A 16,686-nucleotide genomic window follows, 5' to 3' on the forward strand; every position below is an offset into this window, starting at 1 on the left:
GACAGTAAACAAAATGTTCTCACCCACACTCGTTTCTATTGATTTTGTGCTCACAGCCTCCGGTCTTGTGCTTGTGATCATCATTCAGACAAAGATCATTGATTACAATAAAAGTGCTCCAAATATGAACTTTAGTGTTCACAGTCACTTCTCGTCATCTTGTCTTTCTCTTTCTGCTCGCTAAAATCTTTGAACCACAATGCATGATGGTATATTTTGCTTGGATAGTGACCATCTACTGTAGACTACTTTTCACAATGTATTTTGGGATAAGATGAGTGGACTATGTCGTGTAGGTTATTGTCACTCAAAATCTGGACACCTCTACAGGACGACATATTCTCTATGTAGTGAATCGTGAGCGATTTGGACACAGCCCAAGACAGGCCTCAAGTTTTCTGTTAAAACACATTTTTATCTGACGTGACCATGACCAGGAAATGGCTAACTGTGGACCCCTGTCTCTGGTCTCTCTTTCAAAGACGAGTGTCTGAGTTAAACAATCTATGCAACACTGAGAGAGACAGGGAAGAAGCAAAAGACTGCACGCTTGTAAACCTGTTGATAATACAGGATTTATAATGAGAGTTAGACTTGTTAGAGTGGAATTAATCTTTGAACATATAACATCAGTAATTCTTGTGTGAGTTTGGTGTTGACTTGAGGTGTTGTGTGTCTTTCAGTTGATGGTCTGGTTAGCTCGATGTGGAGCAGCAGACTGGAGTGGCTGTCTAAAGCCTGGGAACGAAACCTGCCCAACAAACATCACGTGTGCTCAGCCAGAAGGTGAGAGCTCAGAGCGTAGAAGAGGCTCCACACTCGTCCAAGTCCAACATGTGGCTTCTTTCCTGCCTGTCATTACACCCCCCACCCCCTCTCTCTCTCCCTTAAAATTCTTAAAAATGCAGATATCTGATATTTGACAAGAGCAAATGCAGCCTTTGTCTTTCTGGGATAAATGCTTAATTAATGATTAATGATTGATTAATGATTAAATCTGCAACCATCTGCTACTGGAGACAAATCTGTATACTTCACTTACAATGTGATAAAACTGTAAAATAATCAAAAACCAGTGATCCTGCTATTTTCCCAAGTTAAAAACCTTGAATTGAGGTTAAATTTGAAAAAGTGCTCCACCAACACCTGCAAAGCCACTTTGGAAACTTCCAAACATTGTTAAACAAACTGTAAAATTGCTGCAGCCTCATGACCTTTTTTAAAAAACATCAACTTTAAAGCTTTTCTAAAAACTGTCTTAAAGCTGGTGCTAATGGCTCTTAAAGGGGCAGTACACCTCAATGTTGTCCTTCTTCCAAGCTGCGATATTTTACACCCCTGTGCTGTTTGGCCTTCAGTCTGAATGATGCAGAGATGTAATGAGTGATAAGAAGTGAAAAGTCAAATATAGTCAGCTGTTAGACTGAGCCGGTCAGTCGATTTCAAAGTTTCACTTTTCTGATATTTAAAAAAAAAAAAAAAAAAAAGAAAGTGGCTGAATGAACCGATCAGTGTGTGCTGTTCAGTCCTTTAGTTTTTCTCTGCTTTCAACAGGTCTTCTGGTGTTCTCGGTTTCTTTCTGCACTTGCAAATTATTTTCGTGCTCCGTGTTGTCTAGATTCACTTTTTATATTTTTTAGGCGTATTGGGTTGTTTCTAATGCTTTTTATTTCTGTCTTTGGCAGCATGGCTAAAGGATTGGTGTCACTGCTCGTGTTTATGATCATTTTCATCGTGTCAGTGTGCGACCCCAGGGTAAATACACACTCACACTCACTCGTCACTCGCACACAGTAACATAAAGGACTCCGAAAAAGGATTCATGATGATAAATACCTCTACTTCTGTTTCCTCTCTTTCTTCTTCAGGGTTTTGTTGTCATGTTGGACAAAGTTGTGTCATTCTCCCTCAACACTGAAGTTGGACTGTTTGTCTTCATCATGTTGAGAGAATCCAGAGAAGACAGATTCCAGTGAGTACCTCTGTTTTAAAAACAGCTGAAGAGTCCAAAGTAATGTCCACCTCAAGCTGTTTGACGATGTTTTTGATCCATAACGAGTTCCTTTTTCGGTGGGGAAGTTTATGTCCTGATCTTGGATCTTTTATAAGGTTCTTACTTTTTTTTCAAAATAAAAGCATGGTTAAATTCATAAGGTAAGTAAATTGCTCTCAGTTTTAGACGGTACAAATACTCCTAAAGCCTGAGCATTTTTATTCTACAAATTTGAAATTTCAAACATGAGATTATAAGTGAGACTTTGAATTGTTCGACAGCCCTGCTTTTTATTTTTCCAAAAGGTAACCTAAATTTTAGACGTATCAGATTATTTTTATTTTTCCATGCCGCATAGGTTAACACGCGCAGCAGTTTTTGATTCTAGGTGCCCATGATTTGTGGGTGTGGTATTCCTAACAGAAGGCTGCTCAGTCCATCCTCAGATTTTGTTGAAGGTCCCATATTCTGCTTTTCTGGTTTTAGATGCTCTGTAGTGTGTTTTCCAGGTTTCTTGTGCATGTTTTTTTCTTTCTATTATTTAAAGTTCTCGGAAACGTGGCTTCTCCTACCTCCTCCTGTTAGCAGAAGCAATAGCCGTACGAAACACTCGGTCCCTGGCCCCCCTCATAGAAAACATGTTGTGACATCACAAACGCATGATGTCACTGATCCAAGCTCATTGGCTCGTTGTAGTAAGCACAAGCTCCCCTCGGACTGACTGTAGCATTGTTCCTAATATGGTAAAGGGGAGGGACATATCCGAGAACACAGCCAAACGAATAACCAATTACGAGAGAGAAGATCGACCGACCAATAAGATCAGACTTGGCACACGTGGGAACCCTGCTCATTTGTGTTATTTTTCCCTCTTCGTTGGGGATTCTGAGCGTTAGAAAAACAAGCAGATGAGAGAGCCTGCATGGAGCAACAGTACATGAAAGCAGACACTTTTTCCAAACATTAGAGATTTTGAACGTACTTTCGTCGGCACATAGAATAGAAATATGATAAGAAAAGGGCAGAATATGAGACCTTTAAAAACAACATTCAAATTTGAAAACTTAAACAACCCTGAAAATGTACACCAGTCCAGTCCCCACACTGTTTGTATCAAGATACTGATCTCCTTCCTACATTTGGTGCACAGAGGGTGGTTTGCTCTCAGAGTCGTACTGTTCCTAAGTTGAGGTGATATCTGAAGGCGATGTCGCAGCCTGACATTTGCTCAGTTTGATGTTACAGTAAAGATTTGTAGAGTTTAGTGAGGAGCTCGATCACACACTGATGTACGATCATCATCTCTTGTTCTTTCAGGCACATTGCCGTCCCCCTGCCTGTGGGCGACTGCATCTTCAGTCTCAGTTGGCTGCTCCCCACCTACTTCCTCTTTGCGGTCACCTACGACGTGCTGCAGACTCTGGCCGAGGTGGCTCATTACCTGCACTTCAGCCACAGTCAGGAAGCACACTACCACAATCTGACGGAGAGTTTCACGGCAGCCAACGTCTCCGTCCTGCTCTGATTCACTCGCAGGAAGATAAGACATACCATGAGGAATTCAATTTGCCAATAATCTGAAAGTTTGAAAGTGCTTTTATATTACTCACATTTATCCAGCTCTTGGTACAACATGAACATTTTAAAGATGTTTTTTTTTTTTTTTCATTGAGTCTATCTTTGATGGATATTTTAGTTGTTTCTGCTCTCCGCTTAACCTTTAATAGGCTTTTATGATGCTCTATTTAACAACAGTGGCCTGCCTGCTCATGCAAACTCCACTGACATTTTGTTTTGGGCTTTTGTTCAGTTGAAATGGAACTGTCAACATTCATGAGAGAGAGAGGATGTTAAACCATGCAAAGCAAACGCACAAAGGCTAACCATGGTTTTCCAGAATAATCCATTTTAACTGAAGTTAGAGATTAAAAATAAGGTTGGCCTCAAGGTGTATCAAACATTTAGGTCATTTTAAGGTCATAAAAGATCCTGGAACACACAAAGGAGATAATGTCTTGCTCTCATGAGAAGCAGGTCACAGGCGTCGTTGAGGTTGTGTTTCTGTCTGTTCTTGTATTGACTGATCCAGACGGCTAGTTTGAGAAGAGAACTAGTATTCCCATACGCAGCCCATAGTGGATTCAGTTCTTATTTCTTTTTAGTATTTTTTAACCAGGAGTCTTATCGTTGGAGAGTCTGTCAGTGCTCTTTAACGTACTGCGCCATTACTCCCTCTTGATCAGCTTCACTTCATGGGCGGAGTCTCTTCCTCCCATGGGGGCAGGACTAACGGGTGAACAGGGAGGGCTCCATGTGAGTGAAAACATGTTTGAGCCTCTGAGCAGATCCTAAACAAGAGTTGTCCAATTCTGTATGAACACTGAGCAGAAGTGACCAAACCCAGAGGGAGTTAGACTTCACTCTTCTTTTAGAAAGGCATTACTCAGCGATGTCTAGTTAGGTAGAATATATTTAATATATAATGTTTGAAAAGTCTCTTACCTCGGAATGAAATACTACGAAACAGACTGTATGCTGGTTTACTTGAAATGCCCTATGTAGAGCATAAACTTTGTTTAAATGAAAACGCTTATTAGTGGGTTCACTTAAGCTCCCACCCTGCTGCCAATGCTGCCAGTGTGGGGGGGGGGGGGGGTGCATGTTCAGAGAAAGGCATTTATAGAAATATAGAGAATATGTATTAATAGTTATTTGTTGCTTATTCATGTATTTAACCTGAGCCTGTTGCCAAATGTTCAGTGGACTAGACCACACACAAGTTAGACATCGATTCTCTTTTGAGTGACCTGCAGTCACCACTAGAGGCTGCTGTGGTGCTTCTTTTGAAGGAAGGCCAAGTGGCTGCAACTCCCCAGAAGGGGCAAAGTCGAGTACCAGAACGACGCTCTCCTTCCACTTACTCAAAGCATGCCTCTTTAGTTTCATTGCACCTGCTGTGAATAATCGAAAGCACAAACACGAGCCCACAAAGCAAAGACTGGGGTTCACATTATTTCCAGCTGGATTTCTGATTGTCTACAGATGAACTGTTACTCCACAGTGTAAGCTACAAACACACATTCACACAAATAAAAACTCCAAACTCTTATCAAAATAGATTTTATTCTGGACTTTTTGTTTCACTGATCGGACTTTCAATGTTAACAGATTGATGTGATGCGAGTTGCAGAGATTAAACCAAAAAGACCTTGAGACCCAGTGGGAGAGAAGCTGCAGGGCTGACGTGATCTAAGTCCAGCTGCACAGTCGATGTGGCACACATGGCATGGATTTATCAGTTTGACTGATGGCTCCATGAATCAGTGAACAAACATGTGACCACTTTAAATCCAGAAGCGGGAATGCCTCTGTACTTACAGGGGAGATGGAGTTAAACCAACAGTGCTCGCTAGCAGAAGGGCTCTGCAGGCCGATGGGATGTTTTTGGTTTCATTTCATCTTTGAAGAAAATCCAATTTAAAAAAAAAAAAGACGCTCGTAACTTTGGCTAATACAATGCAAACCTTTTTCACTCCTTTTTTTTAATTTGGTATTTTAACCTTATCTGAGCAGAAAAAGATCGTCCCTCAAGCCTCTGACTGTGATTTCACCCAAATATGTAATGTTATCTATACTGTGGGTTCATAGCATGGAGGTTTGAGCAAAGAGGAGGACACACTGTAAAGACACTTTCTAGCTTCCTGAGTCCTCCTGATTGGATTGTAAACCCAACAGAAGGCCGGGTGCATCATTAAACCCGGTGAATAGACTGTGGAGGTTGAACCCTCGTACGCGGGTTGAACAAGCTTGTGGCGATGCAGTGAGCAGATGTGCGAGTCAAAGAGCAAGAAATCAGAGAGAGGACAAAGGAAAGGAAGCTGCAAAGAGCTGACCACTGGGAATATCAGGCCTGCAGAGCTCCTGCACAATGCAACAGAAAGACTCCCAATCGAGGCAAAGACAAAAAGGGGAAGTAGAAAAATGGCCTCCAGTCGTGGCTTGTTTGAAAAAAGACATTTTTTAATTCACTTTAAAGACTTTCTGAATTGTCTTTTCAAGGGGAAACCAATTCTCTGGGACAAAACTTCCCGAAAGAGGAAAGAAAAAGTCAAACATTTCTTTATTGAAACAAACAGTGGTGATTTAATCCTGGAGGGGGGAGAGGGGGGCCGTTCCCAGCCAAGGTGCCTTCAGAATGACAGCTCAGCGAGCCGGAACATTCCAGGCTCAACCTTGAACTGTTTTCATCACAGTAACAAAAAAAAGAAACTCCTTGAAAATATATCCAACATGTCAATTAACACTGCTGATAAATCACCAGTTCACATTTGTTTTTTGTTTTTTTCAAATCTACAAAGAAATTACAAAAATGTAACTTTAAATGTCTTGAAAAGAGTATAAAATGTCTCATCATAGAGGGACCTCAGAGTCGAATGTGAGCTTCAGTGACGGAGGGCGGATGGATTGATGAACACTGTGTGGGGTCTTTCTGTTTGACTGGTTGCATTCTCAGGACTTTGACGTTGTGTGTGAAACACTCGACCTGAGGAGACTCTGGGTGTTTGGGTCCGCTCTCCTGGGTTACTTTGGATCAGCCAGTAGGATTCACCTTTTAGTCAAATATTTTACATGAGCAGCTGCAGGTAAGAACACGAGACCGTCGTTTGTGAGGCAATCTCTCGTTCTCGCTGTGCGTGCGATCCAACACAATCCCTCCTCTCAGTGCTGGAGAAATGTTGGTATCATGAAACAATTAAACTTGTATCAGCTGGTTAAAATGTCACTAAAACATTCCCATCGTAGAAACAAATCAGTGTAACAACAGAAATATTTCCCCTCTTCATTCACCACAAACTGCAATTTTGAAGTCAGAGGTAAAGCCAGCACGTTCACAATGACAACTAAAGAGACTGGATGACCTTTGACTTATCGAGTAGTTCTTTGTTTTAAGAGCCACCTGTCTTCATCCCTCAATAAGCACACATAAGTCTACCAGGGCAGGAACAGGAAGAGCCCTCGACTTTAACTGGACCCACAGGTGGTTCAGACTTACAGGGCGCCCAAACACTGTGGGCTCCTCTCTGCTAACAAACACACTCACAGGCACGTGTAGTTCAGATTTGACACAGGTCATCAACATCCAAAGACCTGATAGTGATTCTTTTTCAGATGAGGGAGAGTTTCACTGAACTGAAGTGTGTCACACTAACATAGTTATCTCACTCACAGCTTCAACTCTGACTGAAAACATGTCGTCGACCTGGAAGAAGAATCAAGTCACCATCAAAACCATTCGGTTCAGTTCAGAACGGTTTACAACAGGAACTTCAAAGTGGTGTTTTGAGTTAATTACTAGTGAAACCAAAATGTCCTGGATACACAATAAGAAAGTGGATATAGCCAACTGCTTTAACACTGACTGTGCATCGTCTGTCTTTAGTCTGCAGAGCGTCCAACAAGAGGATCATTTGAAATAGAGGGATTTGCTTACTTGAGGCCTGAGCCCTGTGATGGTGAGTCTGTTAGAGAGGAGGAGGAAACTCTTTAAAGCAGCGATGTGAAGGAGGAGTTTTTGTGTTGTGTTGAACCCTACTGGCTGAGAACAGTTTGTAATCAGACATCTGAGACCTGAATTACTGATTTACTTCAAACAAGAACTTCACAGTTCTGACAAAGTGAAGTCGTCTTTCTGTCAAGTAGCCGGTTTCACTTCCGACTGGTAACTGCATGTCCACTGAACTGTGGATTAAAGCATCTAGATCTGTTTCATGGGGCCCAAAAATACATCCAGAATTCCCCAGAGCAAAAAAAAATAATGAATTACTGCATTCTGAAGTCAGCTTCTAGCTACTGCAATACCACGAGACGATGAACCTTCAGGAAGCCACGCTGGTTTGAAATCATGAAGAGGACACGGCTTGGGTTGCATGTCTGAGCGTGTTTCTTTGTATTTTCTTCTCCAATGGATGAAACTCTGACCTGGCCAGCCCCCGCCCCTCCCCCAAAGATAAAAAATATAAAAACATTGAAACCAGAGATCTGAAATTTAAAAAAACTAAGTGCCATCCTATATTATGGTGGAGAAGTTGATATGTCTGCACAATGAGATCCGACTAGTAACAAAGATCAACACGTTTTTCATTTCGATGAAGATGAGCATTGTTTAAAGATCAAAAAAGAAAATTAGCTTCCAAATTTTGGTACATATACGGATCTGTAACTTTTTTTTTTTTTTTAATCTGAGTTTTTTTTTTGTCTTTTTTTGCGTCCCTTCTGCTTCTCTGTAAGAGTCTGCACAGATCGAGAGGGGCGCCTCCATCCGCCCGTTTATCAGTCCGTCTGTCCGTCCTTCTGTTCCTCCCTGTGTCTGGACCTGCTGTGTCGGGTGCTTGCTTCCTGTTCCTGTTTCCTGCTTCCTGTCTGTCGGTGGGCGGGGCCATAGTCGTAAGCGTGAGCAGTACGCAGGGCAGGCAGGGACAGTCATTTGGCTATGTACACATTCATGGTCGGTCCATGGCTTCCAAACAAACAGCAGCACTATTTCCGAAGGTCTAGCACACACACCTGGGACAGAGAGAGAGAGAGAGAGAGAGAGAGAGATCAACCTGCAGCATTGACACGGATTGATCAACAGAAACGCATCCAATCAGAGTGGAGTAGACTTACAGATCCGTCCGATGCGCTGGCTCCCACTTTGTCCCCCGCTGCATTCCAGCAAACCTCAAAGATTCCCCCCGTCCCTCTGTAACTGTGGACTAAAGCGCCCGTCTGCAGCACAGGAGACAGAAGAAGAGAGTGAGAGGGGGAGATAAATAATAATAATAAATAAAAACACTAAACTGCAGTTTAATTGTTTGGCCACTTGAGGGCAGCAGTCGAGCATGTTCACCTCCACTAAGATTGGTTTAATTTATCACAGTAGAATAAACACCTTTAAGGTGTATCATGACTTGCAGGTGTACGTTTGTGTCTGTGACGATTGCCTCAAGTAGAGTTACATTAAAAAGTTTTATAAGACAGTCGAAGCTTCACAAACGTTCACGTACAGATCAAAGGCGTTGACATGCAGTTTAATCCACACTCGTCCCTTCCCGTCAAAGAAACCCGAGGTATTGCAGACCCCCATCCTACCTGTGTGTTCCAGATGTGCACACATTTGTCAAAGGAGCCACTGGCCAGATGGCGACCATCGGGGCTGAACGCCACGCTGTAGACCGGCTCCTGGTGTTTAGTCAACGTGTGGATACAGATGCCTCGCTCCACGTCCCAAAGACGCACGGTGGAGTCGAACGATGCACTGTGGGAGGCAGAGCGATTAAAAGATGTGGAGGGCTTCAACCCTTTTGCTTGTTTCAAAGGTTAAAGGTAGATGGCGTCAGTTTGTATGTATGAAAGGAGGCCAGCTCAATGAGAACTAGGGTATGATAACAGGTTAAGTATGGATGATTAAGATGTATATGTTAAGTGATTGATTTTGGAGGTGTTAAGTGTTTTTCTCTACACGTGTAGGTGTGTAGTGCTATCTTAGATGTCACTTATTCCTTTGGACACCTAGCTAGTGCTGCTAACACAGAGCCACTCACCTAGCTAACATGAGATTAGCGCTGGGATTGTTGGTTCCAGGGCCGGTTGGACTCCATTTAATGGTGTAGATTTCTTTACTGTGGGCTTGAAGGTCGTGGACACACGAATCCTGTTTCATACTCCAAATCTGAAAAGAAGACGAGCCAAAGTCAACAACTTTGACTGAGGACTGGTGGAAGTTAGAGCAGCTCTATCTTCATGTGATCACTTTGTCACTTATTTCCTACTCGTGTGAAGTTTTTGAACAGCAGAAGATCGAGGACTGATATTTTATTAAAGCAAAGAAGAAATAAGGTGGGTGGAGATGAAGTCAGCCTTCCAGCTCATCGAGGCATAATGAACTTCCTGTTTGAAATCTCACAACGTCATCAAAGAAAAACCAGATATCAAAAGTTTCGAGGCCAGTGAGAAGGACTTTCAGTCTCCATTCCTGAACACAGCCGTACGTGGCTGTAGACTGGGCACGTCTCAGTCACAGGTATCAGTGACAGTGGTGTTGATGACACAGCATGTCTCGCTCACTGCTCACCTTCAGCGTCATGTCGTCAGAGCAGGAGGCGAGGAGGTTCCCTGTGGGATCCCACTTGATTGCATTTACTTCATTCTGCAGAGAGAGAGAGAGACAGACGAGATGAAGAGAGTAGGTGACCTTCTAAAGAACGCGTGTACACTTTGTTTACACATTGTTCATCTCCTTTTGGGTTTATTGGCGCTTTGGAAGATATGCTAATTTAATTTTACACTCACTATGTCTGCAGGTTATGTGGAACAAACAGACATTGGGACTCCTTGTTTTCTGATATATTCTATTATAGTTAAATCTCCGATGTTTGAAGGGCTGAACAAAAAGATATCAGACTCTTCTTTTAAAATAATCAAGATCAATTTTTTGACGTCCAACCCAATATCAAACCAACAACAAAGCAGAGCGGCTTTATTTCTGAATGACAGGAGAGATTAAAGGTGTAATATTTCATGATTACACAAAAATATGGGACTGAGTACACGATGCAAATATTTCCTACAATTAGATTAGCAAGAGAAATCCTTAGGATGTCTTTAATGGGGGCCACCATGACAGTTTATTGTTACATAAGGTAGAGAGCTGCTGTGATAAAAACGTCAATCATACTCGTATGCATCGTCTCTAACATATACTCTTCCTCGTTTGCCTTGACTAAGGTCAACGCAGAGTTTTTCATCTGGGGTTGGAGTAGAAGAGAGAGAATCACTTCCATGATTCCCCTTAAAGCCTCTACTTTAGAGCCCCCTGGTGGTGGAGTGTAAACACAGCACTCACACTCAGTTCAAACGTCACTTACTGTGTGTCCCTGGAATGTTTTAATGGGTCTGTCCTGTCCCAGTTTACAGACGTGGATGCACATGTCCGTACTACAGGAGGCAAATGTGTTGTTGCTCTGCCAATCGACGTCTAGTGCTGGAGCTGTTGGAGACAGACGGACGGACATTAGATGGATCCAAAATAATCAAGACAGGCATTATATCAAGGTTAGAAGTCGTTAAAAAAGTGAGGATGTTAGTCATAAGAAGAGATGCTATTGTACCTGAATGGAAGGGAAACTGTTGTTTGGCTTCTCCTGTATGGGCATCCCAAATGATTGTAGTCTGGCAGGGAACATATTCATGCACAGTTAGAGCTAACACAATCTACACAGTACATTCATTGGCTTGTTCAATCTATTCAGCAGAACAAAGATCTCCTGTTTACCTTGTCTACTCCTGCACTGAGGATAAAATTGCCTTTTTTATTCCACTTAAGGGCAAAGATGGGACCTTTGTGTTGGCCCAGTGTACTGGCCAGGTTTCCTGTGAAGCAAAACAAACAAATGGAACATGTGGTTTAGTATCCAATCTGGAACAACAACAACAACACCACCACCGAGCCTTTAGGGTTCTAATTAAGAAAGCACCGAAAAAAAATACAAGCATGGCAAAGTGACTTGACTGCAGTATGCACATGTGCCTCTAGGTGGCAGTGTTGTTCCAGCATATACTTAATGCCATGTGGCATTTAATCTGTAGTACTGATGATGCACCAACATAACATGAGAAATAAACAAACCAGAGGAAGAATTTTCAAAGAGAAAAAAACCCTTTGGTTATCAAGAACTCCAAATTGGAGTTGTATCGCCTCGATCTTGAATTTAGCTTCCTACAGGGTAAATAATACAACGCTTATGTTTAATAAATCAAAGCCATCTCACCATCCTTCGTCCATATTCTGGCAAAGCCGTCATAGGAGCCTGTTGCTAACAGCGTGCCCTCGCTCTGTCAAAGGAGAAGCACAGAACAGTGTGAGGGGGTTTGATTGGATTCATTTCTTGCAGTTGCAGTATTTGCATTTCACAGTCGCGGCTCACTGAGCATTAGCTGTGATTCAGCTGCTATCATGAGAGCCGTTCTGTGTTTTCCATCAGCGTGGATTCTTTCCAGGAAATGTTGGCCTCTGCCCCTGGCTCAGGTTTACAATCCACTGGTTTGACTGCAGGAAAATTCCCCTCTCAGACCCACTTCTAACCACAGAACTGTGCAGAGCGCTCGTGTTGACTGAAAGGAGCCTTTCTGTGGCGTACAGGAGCTGTGTGGTTTGTTATTAAGGTTGTGTGTGCACGTCCGTTCAGTGCTCACTGCAATGATAAGCACAACAATCCTAAATGTGTTGTGACGCATTGTTATAAAACAGCACTTTGAAGAGAACCGCCACAGCTCTGACCTAGTTCTATATTTTCATATAAAGCACCCATGGAGGGTGACTCACATGTTACATCGCGTGTGTGTGTGCGTGTGTGTGTGTGTGTGTGTGTGTGTGAGCGTGTGTGTGTGTGAGCGCTCTTACATTCCAGTCTAGCGAGGTGACGTCTTTGTTGCTGGGGACATCCTGTCCTCCCTCTCGTATGCAGTGTCTCAGCACCAACTGTGTGGAGCTGCTTGTGCTGTTCTCACTCAGGTTCCAGATACGAGCTGTCGAATCCCCAGACCTGAGAGACACACACACACACATTTGTTTTAATGGTCGTACGAAGCCTTCTGTATGATTGATTGATCTCTAATGTGAGCGATGATCGTCAGGCTGCAGTTAGGACTCAGGGGCATCCCCGTGGCTGGGGGATTAAGACGCCCACTTTAGAAGGCTTGTTTAGAGTCCAGCTTTGGATCATCTCTGTCTACCTTGTGAGCTCCGGTCTCTCCAGTGATGCTGCCTTGTGTGCAGAACGTGCAACGTGAGTACTGTGTGTTTGTTTAGAGGGACTCACCCCGATGCCAGCAGATCACTGACAGGGTTCCAGGCACAGATGAAGACTTCTGATTCGTGGCCCCTTAGCACCATGGCTTTGTTCTGAGGGATCTCCACGTCTCCATCCACCTCCATCAGGTCTGCATGGTTGTCTGAGCAAAGAGTGGAATGGGGATTCAAGTTAACGAAGATCTACGAATGACCTTCAGATGTTGTCATGACCTCGGTCTTTGCCGGAAGCTAAGATGCTTCACGCTTTTCTTTACACGTATAACTCACTAGCTAAGGTATGGGCTCCGTTCTCCTCCCCGTTGGCAGTGTTCTCTCCGTTCTTGGTGTTGCCAGCTATGCTGCCTCCGGTGGCCGATGCCGGTGCTGATGCTGCGGCCTGCTGCTGGGCCATTTTGTCCCGGTACGCCTGCTGCCTGGTCTGAACGACGTCAGGCATCACAGCGTCGATCAGGGACAGAGACTCGATGGGCCGCCCGTCAAATAACGTGCCGTCCTGAGGATGAAAGGACCACGAGGTCAGAACGGAGGAGAGGAGCATGGGGGAGATTCTTTTAAATGTTTGATTGGCATCGTACCTCATTGATGCTGACTTCGGCCTCGACGTACTGCAGGCCCTTCTGGATGATGCTGATGAGGGCGGCAGGGGGAACCAGAGCACCATTGATGTTTGACTGGCTTATGTGACTTTCTATACCGAACGTAAACGCTGAGTGGGAGAACCCTGAGAGGAGGGAGAACAAAATTAGCCTCCAATAATTTCATCAAACACTTACTGACAGGCTCGAGGGATTTCCCTATAATACCTATTATTCATGAAGTCTTTATGATGTGACCACGAAAATGTCCTTCAACAAATGGACGTTAATAATGAGTTCCATTTACAACAGTTTGTTTTCCACTATGTTGTCCAACCTTCAATGAGCGAGTGGACAAAGATAGTTACGAAGATGACTGGTGTTAATATCAGATATGACAACAAGACATTATCTCCCTACTCAATGTGCCAAGGAGCAAAATACTGTCTGCATGTTTTCTCTCCTGTCATGGATGAGCTTTGATTTAATGCCAACATCTACTGTGGATTTAAACACCGACTAGTATTAAGATGTTTGTTGAAAAGAAACATAGGTAAGATATACACGCAACACGAACAAAATCAGCAGCCTGAGGAACACTAACTCTAATCAAAACGTAGTGATCAATTCTACTTTGTGCAGGCGGTGGACCCATCTTCTTCATAGGTACAAAATGTAAAAACTGACTTTTACCGGTTCATCAGCTTTACTGCAGTAGATTCAGATTTAAAACATAAAAAATATTTCAGAAAGCAAAACCATAAAAACAAGATATCACTCAAACATGAAGCAAGTAGAAGTTAGTGGTTGACAGACTGACCTGACTCCTGTAGGTATCTGTAGACCAGGAAGTTGACCTCATCACTGCTAATGCTCATCTTTACTCCAGTTACACCATGAGGTCAGCACGCACACAGCTAGCCTGGAACAGACAGAGCGAGAGATTCATCAGACAAGTCAACACACACACACACAGAGATACACACACAGAGACACACACACACACACACACACACACACACACACACACACACACACAGATAAAGAGAAGGCGAAGTATGTGAAGAGGTCTAGACCTCCTTTTTGTAAAGGATCCCCAGATAATATTTGTTATGAAGTGTCTGTACACACACAGTTTGTTTTGTTGCAGTTTGATGAAGACTGGTCAAATATTGCTCTGAAAGTTTTCTTCATGTGATGCAATATGACGCTTTTTGCATCACATGAAGAAAACCTTCAGGCAAAGAAAAACATATTTTTCTCGTCTCAGGGCAAAATGAGGGTTGGATTCACGACCATTCAACACTACTACCATGTTTCTAATGATACACAGCTTCATGTAAATGGCTGAAGTATCCCTTTAATCATGTCTTTGTTTAAAAGGGACTTTAGCCTCTTTCAGTTTAAGGTTTCGTTCACAGGAGGATTTCCTACAAAAAAGTGGCTGTGTGTCTAATGAGAGCCCATTGTCTTACACCTGGTGCTCTTTGTTTCTGTGACATAACCATTCATTATGATGAGGAACCTAAGAGACGACCGACACACCCAATCGTGACCTGATTCTGATATTTCTTGCTCCTTCGTGCCTCTGATCTCTAAATGCAATCTCATGAAAACATCTATCCGACTGTAAACTGCTCAAACAAGAAGTACGGGGTGAGAACGAGCCATCAGGACCAATCCCCTCCAGCAGTATGACTCCTTCTGTTGTGTGTCCAAGCACATTTCAGGGGAATGATGATTGTAAAATAGCTTGTGTCTGTGGTTTCATGAACTAAAAATAGTTGGGAATCTACAACTGTAGAATCTCACACAGTGAGAGAGAGAGCTCATTCCAAATAAGGACCAAAGGCTCACAGCTCTTCTCCCCTGAGAATAATCAGCCGTGTAAATGCCTGGAGCTGGGGTTTTTCTGCAGCCCCCTCTCCGAGGAAGAAGCAGGCTTTCTGTGCATTTAATGGCATTGAGGGGATGAAACGGTCTCCTGGGTACTGTGGCCACTGGCTCGCATTTCATTTCCCAGAATGTAAAGATGTGTGTCGTCCGGAAAGAGCAAAAACATTTAGCACGACCTGTGACCTTACCGCTGCAGAGAGACCAACCCAGCGGAGGAAATGTCAAACGTGTTCCACAGTGATGCTGCGTTTGTGTTTGTGAAGTCGATGAAGCTCATAAACTAGATGAGACAGAGACTGTCCCTGCAGCAGGATACGGTGACACAATCCAAAGGGCTTGTGTGAAGTAAAAAGAGCCAAGGTGCGTCTACCCACTTTCACTTTTTCACTGATCTTGCCGTGCAGTCAGTGCAACAATAACATGAAACATCACCTGCACGTGAGATAAGGCAGAGCTGTTTATGGAACGTGACCATGCCCGAAAGGCAGGAGTCAAACTTGTGCCAAAACAGAAGAAGAGGAGGTGATGGCATTGGCTGCGACGTTGCCTTGGCGACAGTTACCTGTTCAGTGTCTCTAATGAGACAGGAAGTAGTTTTCCCACGGACTGAGCGTCAGCAGGGAGCGAACAAAATCTAACACACAACCTCAGATGAAGACTGGAGGGGGGGACTTCATGACGTCTAAAAGAGTAACACGCTGACATGTGGTTTGTGACCGTTGACCTGTGGTTACCTCAGGAACAGCTGGAGGGAAACGTTCACTTCCAGTTTCGCAGACTGCAAACAGGTCAGCATCTCCTAGCTTCCTAGCGTGCCACGCCCTGAACGCTGTGGCAAATATGAGCTTGACCAGCGGCCGCTGTTTATCTAAAGTCATGGTCGACATGATGATCCTTAAGATGCAGAAGTCTTTTAGAGACTGGTCATTGTTCCTAGCTCTGTTCATTTTCAAGGCCGTGGTTTGTGATCCTAGCGAATCGGCGTCGGTCTATGCCGTCGGTGGGAGGAACCACTCTGATTGGCTGTTAGGAGGTTTCAGTTCTTGACAAGGGTTCGGGAAACTTTTTCTCGGACGTTATTCTCGATTAGTACCTGTATGAGGAGTGGTGCGTGACTGTGGTCTTCTCGTATCAGAGCAGCGGACTACCTCCGCCTGCTGCCATGGAGAGTGATTTCCTCTCTGCAGTCTTTGTGGTGTGTTCAAGTGCAACTTTTTTGGCCAAAGCATCATGAGGCGTCTGTCTGGTGTGTCAGGGTCTTTATAGCCATGAGTTTGTCATTGTTCTTCACACATGTCACATCACATGTGCAGACTGACCCATAATGAAATTGAAGTCATTTAACCAGATAAAATGTTTGGATGTACAAC

At 43.5% G+C, this 16,686-nt stretch overlaps 2 protein-coding genes and 1 long non-coding RNA gene across 3 annotated transcripts in view; 2 read left to right on the top strand and 1 right to left on the bottom strand.

Annotated features, from left to right (window-relative positions):
* LOC306827927 (uncharacterized protein) overlaps window positions 1–4,230 on the top strand; it is a 69,518-nt gene extending 65,288 nt beyond the window's left edge. Inside the window, exons 15-18 of the mRNA XM_079350050.1 lie at window positions 684–786; window positions 1,686–1,755; window positions 1,869–1,972; window positions 3,311–4,230. Coding sequence (XP_079206176.1) covers window positions 684–786; window positions 1,686–1,755; window positions 1,869–1,972; window positions 3,311–3,518 — 485 coding nt within the window. The 3' untranslated portion in view covers window positions 3,519–4,230. The remainder of the gene's footprint in view (window positions 1–683; window positions 787–1,685; window positions 1,756–1,868; window positions 1,973–3,310) is intronic.
* A 29-nt stretch (window positions 4,231–4,259) lies between these two features.
* Window positions 4,260–7,809, top strand: LOC306827936. Its single transcript, XR_013779689.1, has 2 exons — window positions 4,260–5,055; window positions 5,162–7,809. It is a non-coding gene; the product is annotated as an uncharacterized lncRNA (long non-coding RNA).
* Window positions 6,097–16,686, bottom strand: part of tbl1xr1a (TBL1X/Y related 1a) — a 34,228-nt gene continuing 23,638 nt past the window's right edge. The window contains exons 3-16 of the mRNA XM_079350051.1: window positions 14,241–14,342; window positions 13,421–13,566; window positions 13,113–13,338; window positions 12,853–12,985; window positions 12,435–12,576; window positions 11,803–11,866; window positions 11,307–11,404; window positions 11,143–11,203; window positions 10,900–11,021; window positions 10,107–10,181; window positions 9,577–9,704; window positions 9,125–9,290; window positions 8,660–8,761; window positions 6,097–8,557 (exon numbers count right to left, since the gene is read on the bottom strand). Of these exons, the coding sequence (XP_079206177.1) occupies window positions 8,531–8,557; window positions 8,660–8,761; window positions 9,125–9,290; window positions 9,577–9,704; window positions 10,107–10,181; window positions 10,900–11,021; window positions 11,143–11,203; window positions 11,307–11,404; window positions 11,803–11,866; window positions 12,435–12,576; window positions 12,853–12,985; window positions 13,113–13,338; window positions 13,421–13,566; window positions 14,241–14,298 (1,548 nt within the window). The 5' untranslated portion in view covers window positions 14,299–14,342 and the 3' untranslated portion in view covers window positions 6,097–8,530. The remainder of the gene's footprint in view (window positions 8,558–8,659; window positions 8,762–9,124; window positions 9,291–9,576; window positions 9,705–10,106; window positions 10,182–10,899; window positions 11,022–11,142; window positions 11,204–11,306; window positions 11,405–11,802; window positions 11,867–12,434; window positions 12,577–12,852; window positions 12,986–13,112; window positions 13,339–13,420; window positions 13,567–14,240; window positions 14,343–16,686) is intronic.

This window comes from Symphodus melops, assembly GCF_947650265.1.
Source record: "Symphodus melops genome assembly, chromosome: 8".
Lineage (NCBI taxonomy): Eukaryota > Metazoa > Chordata > Actinopteri > Labriformes > Labridae > Symphodus > Symphodus melops.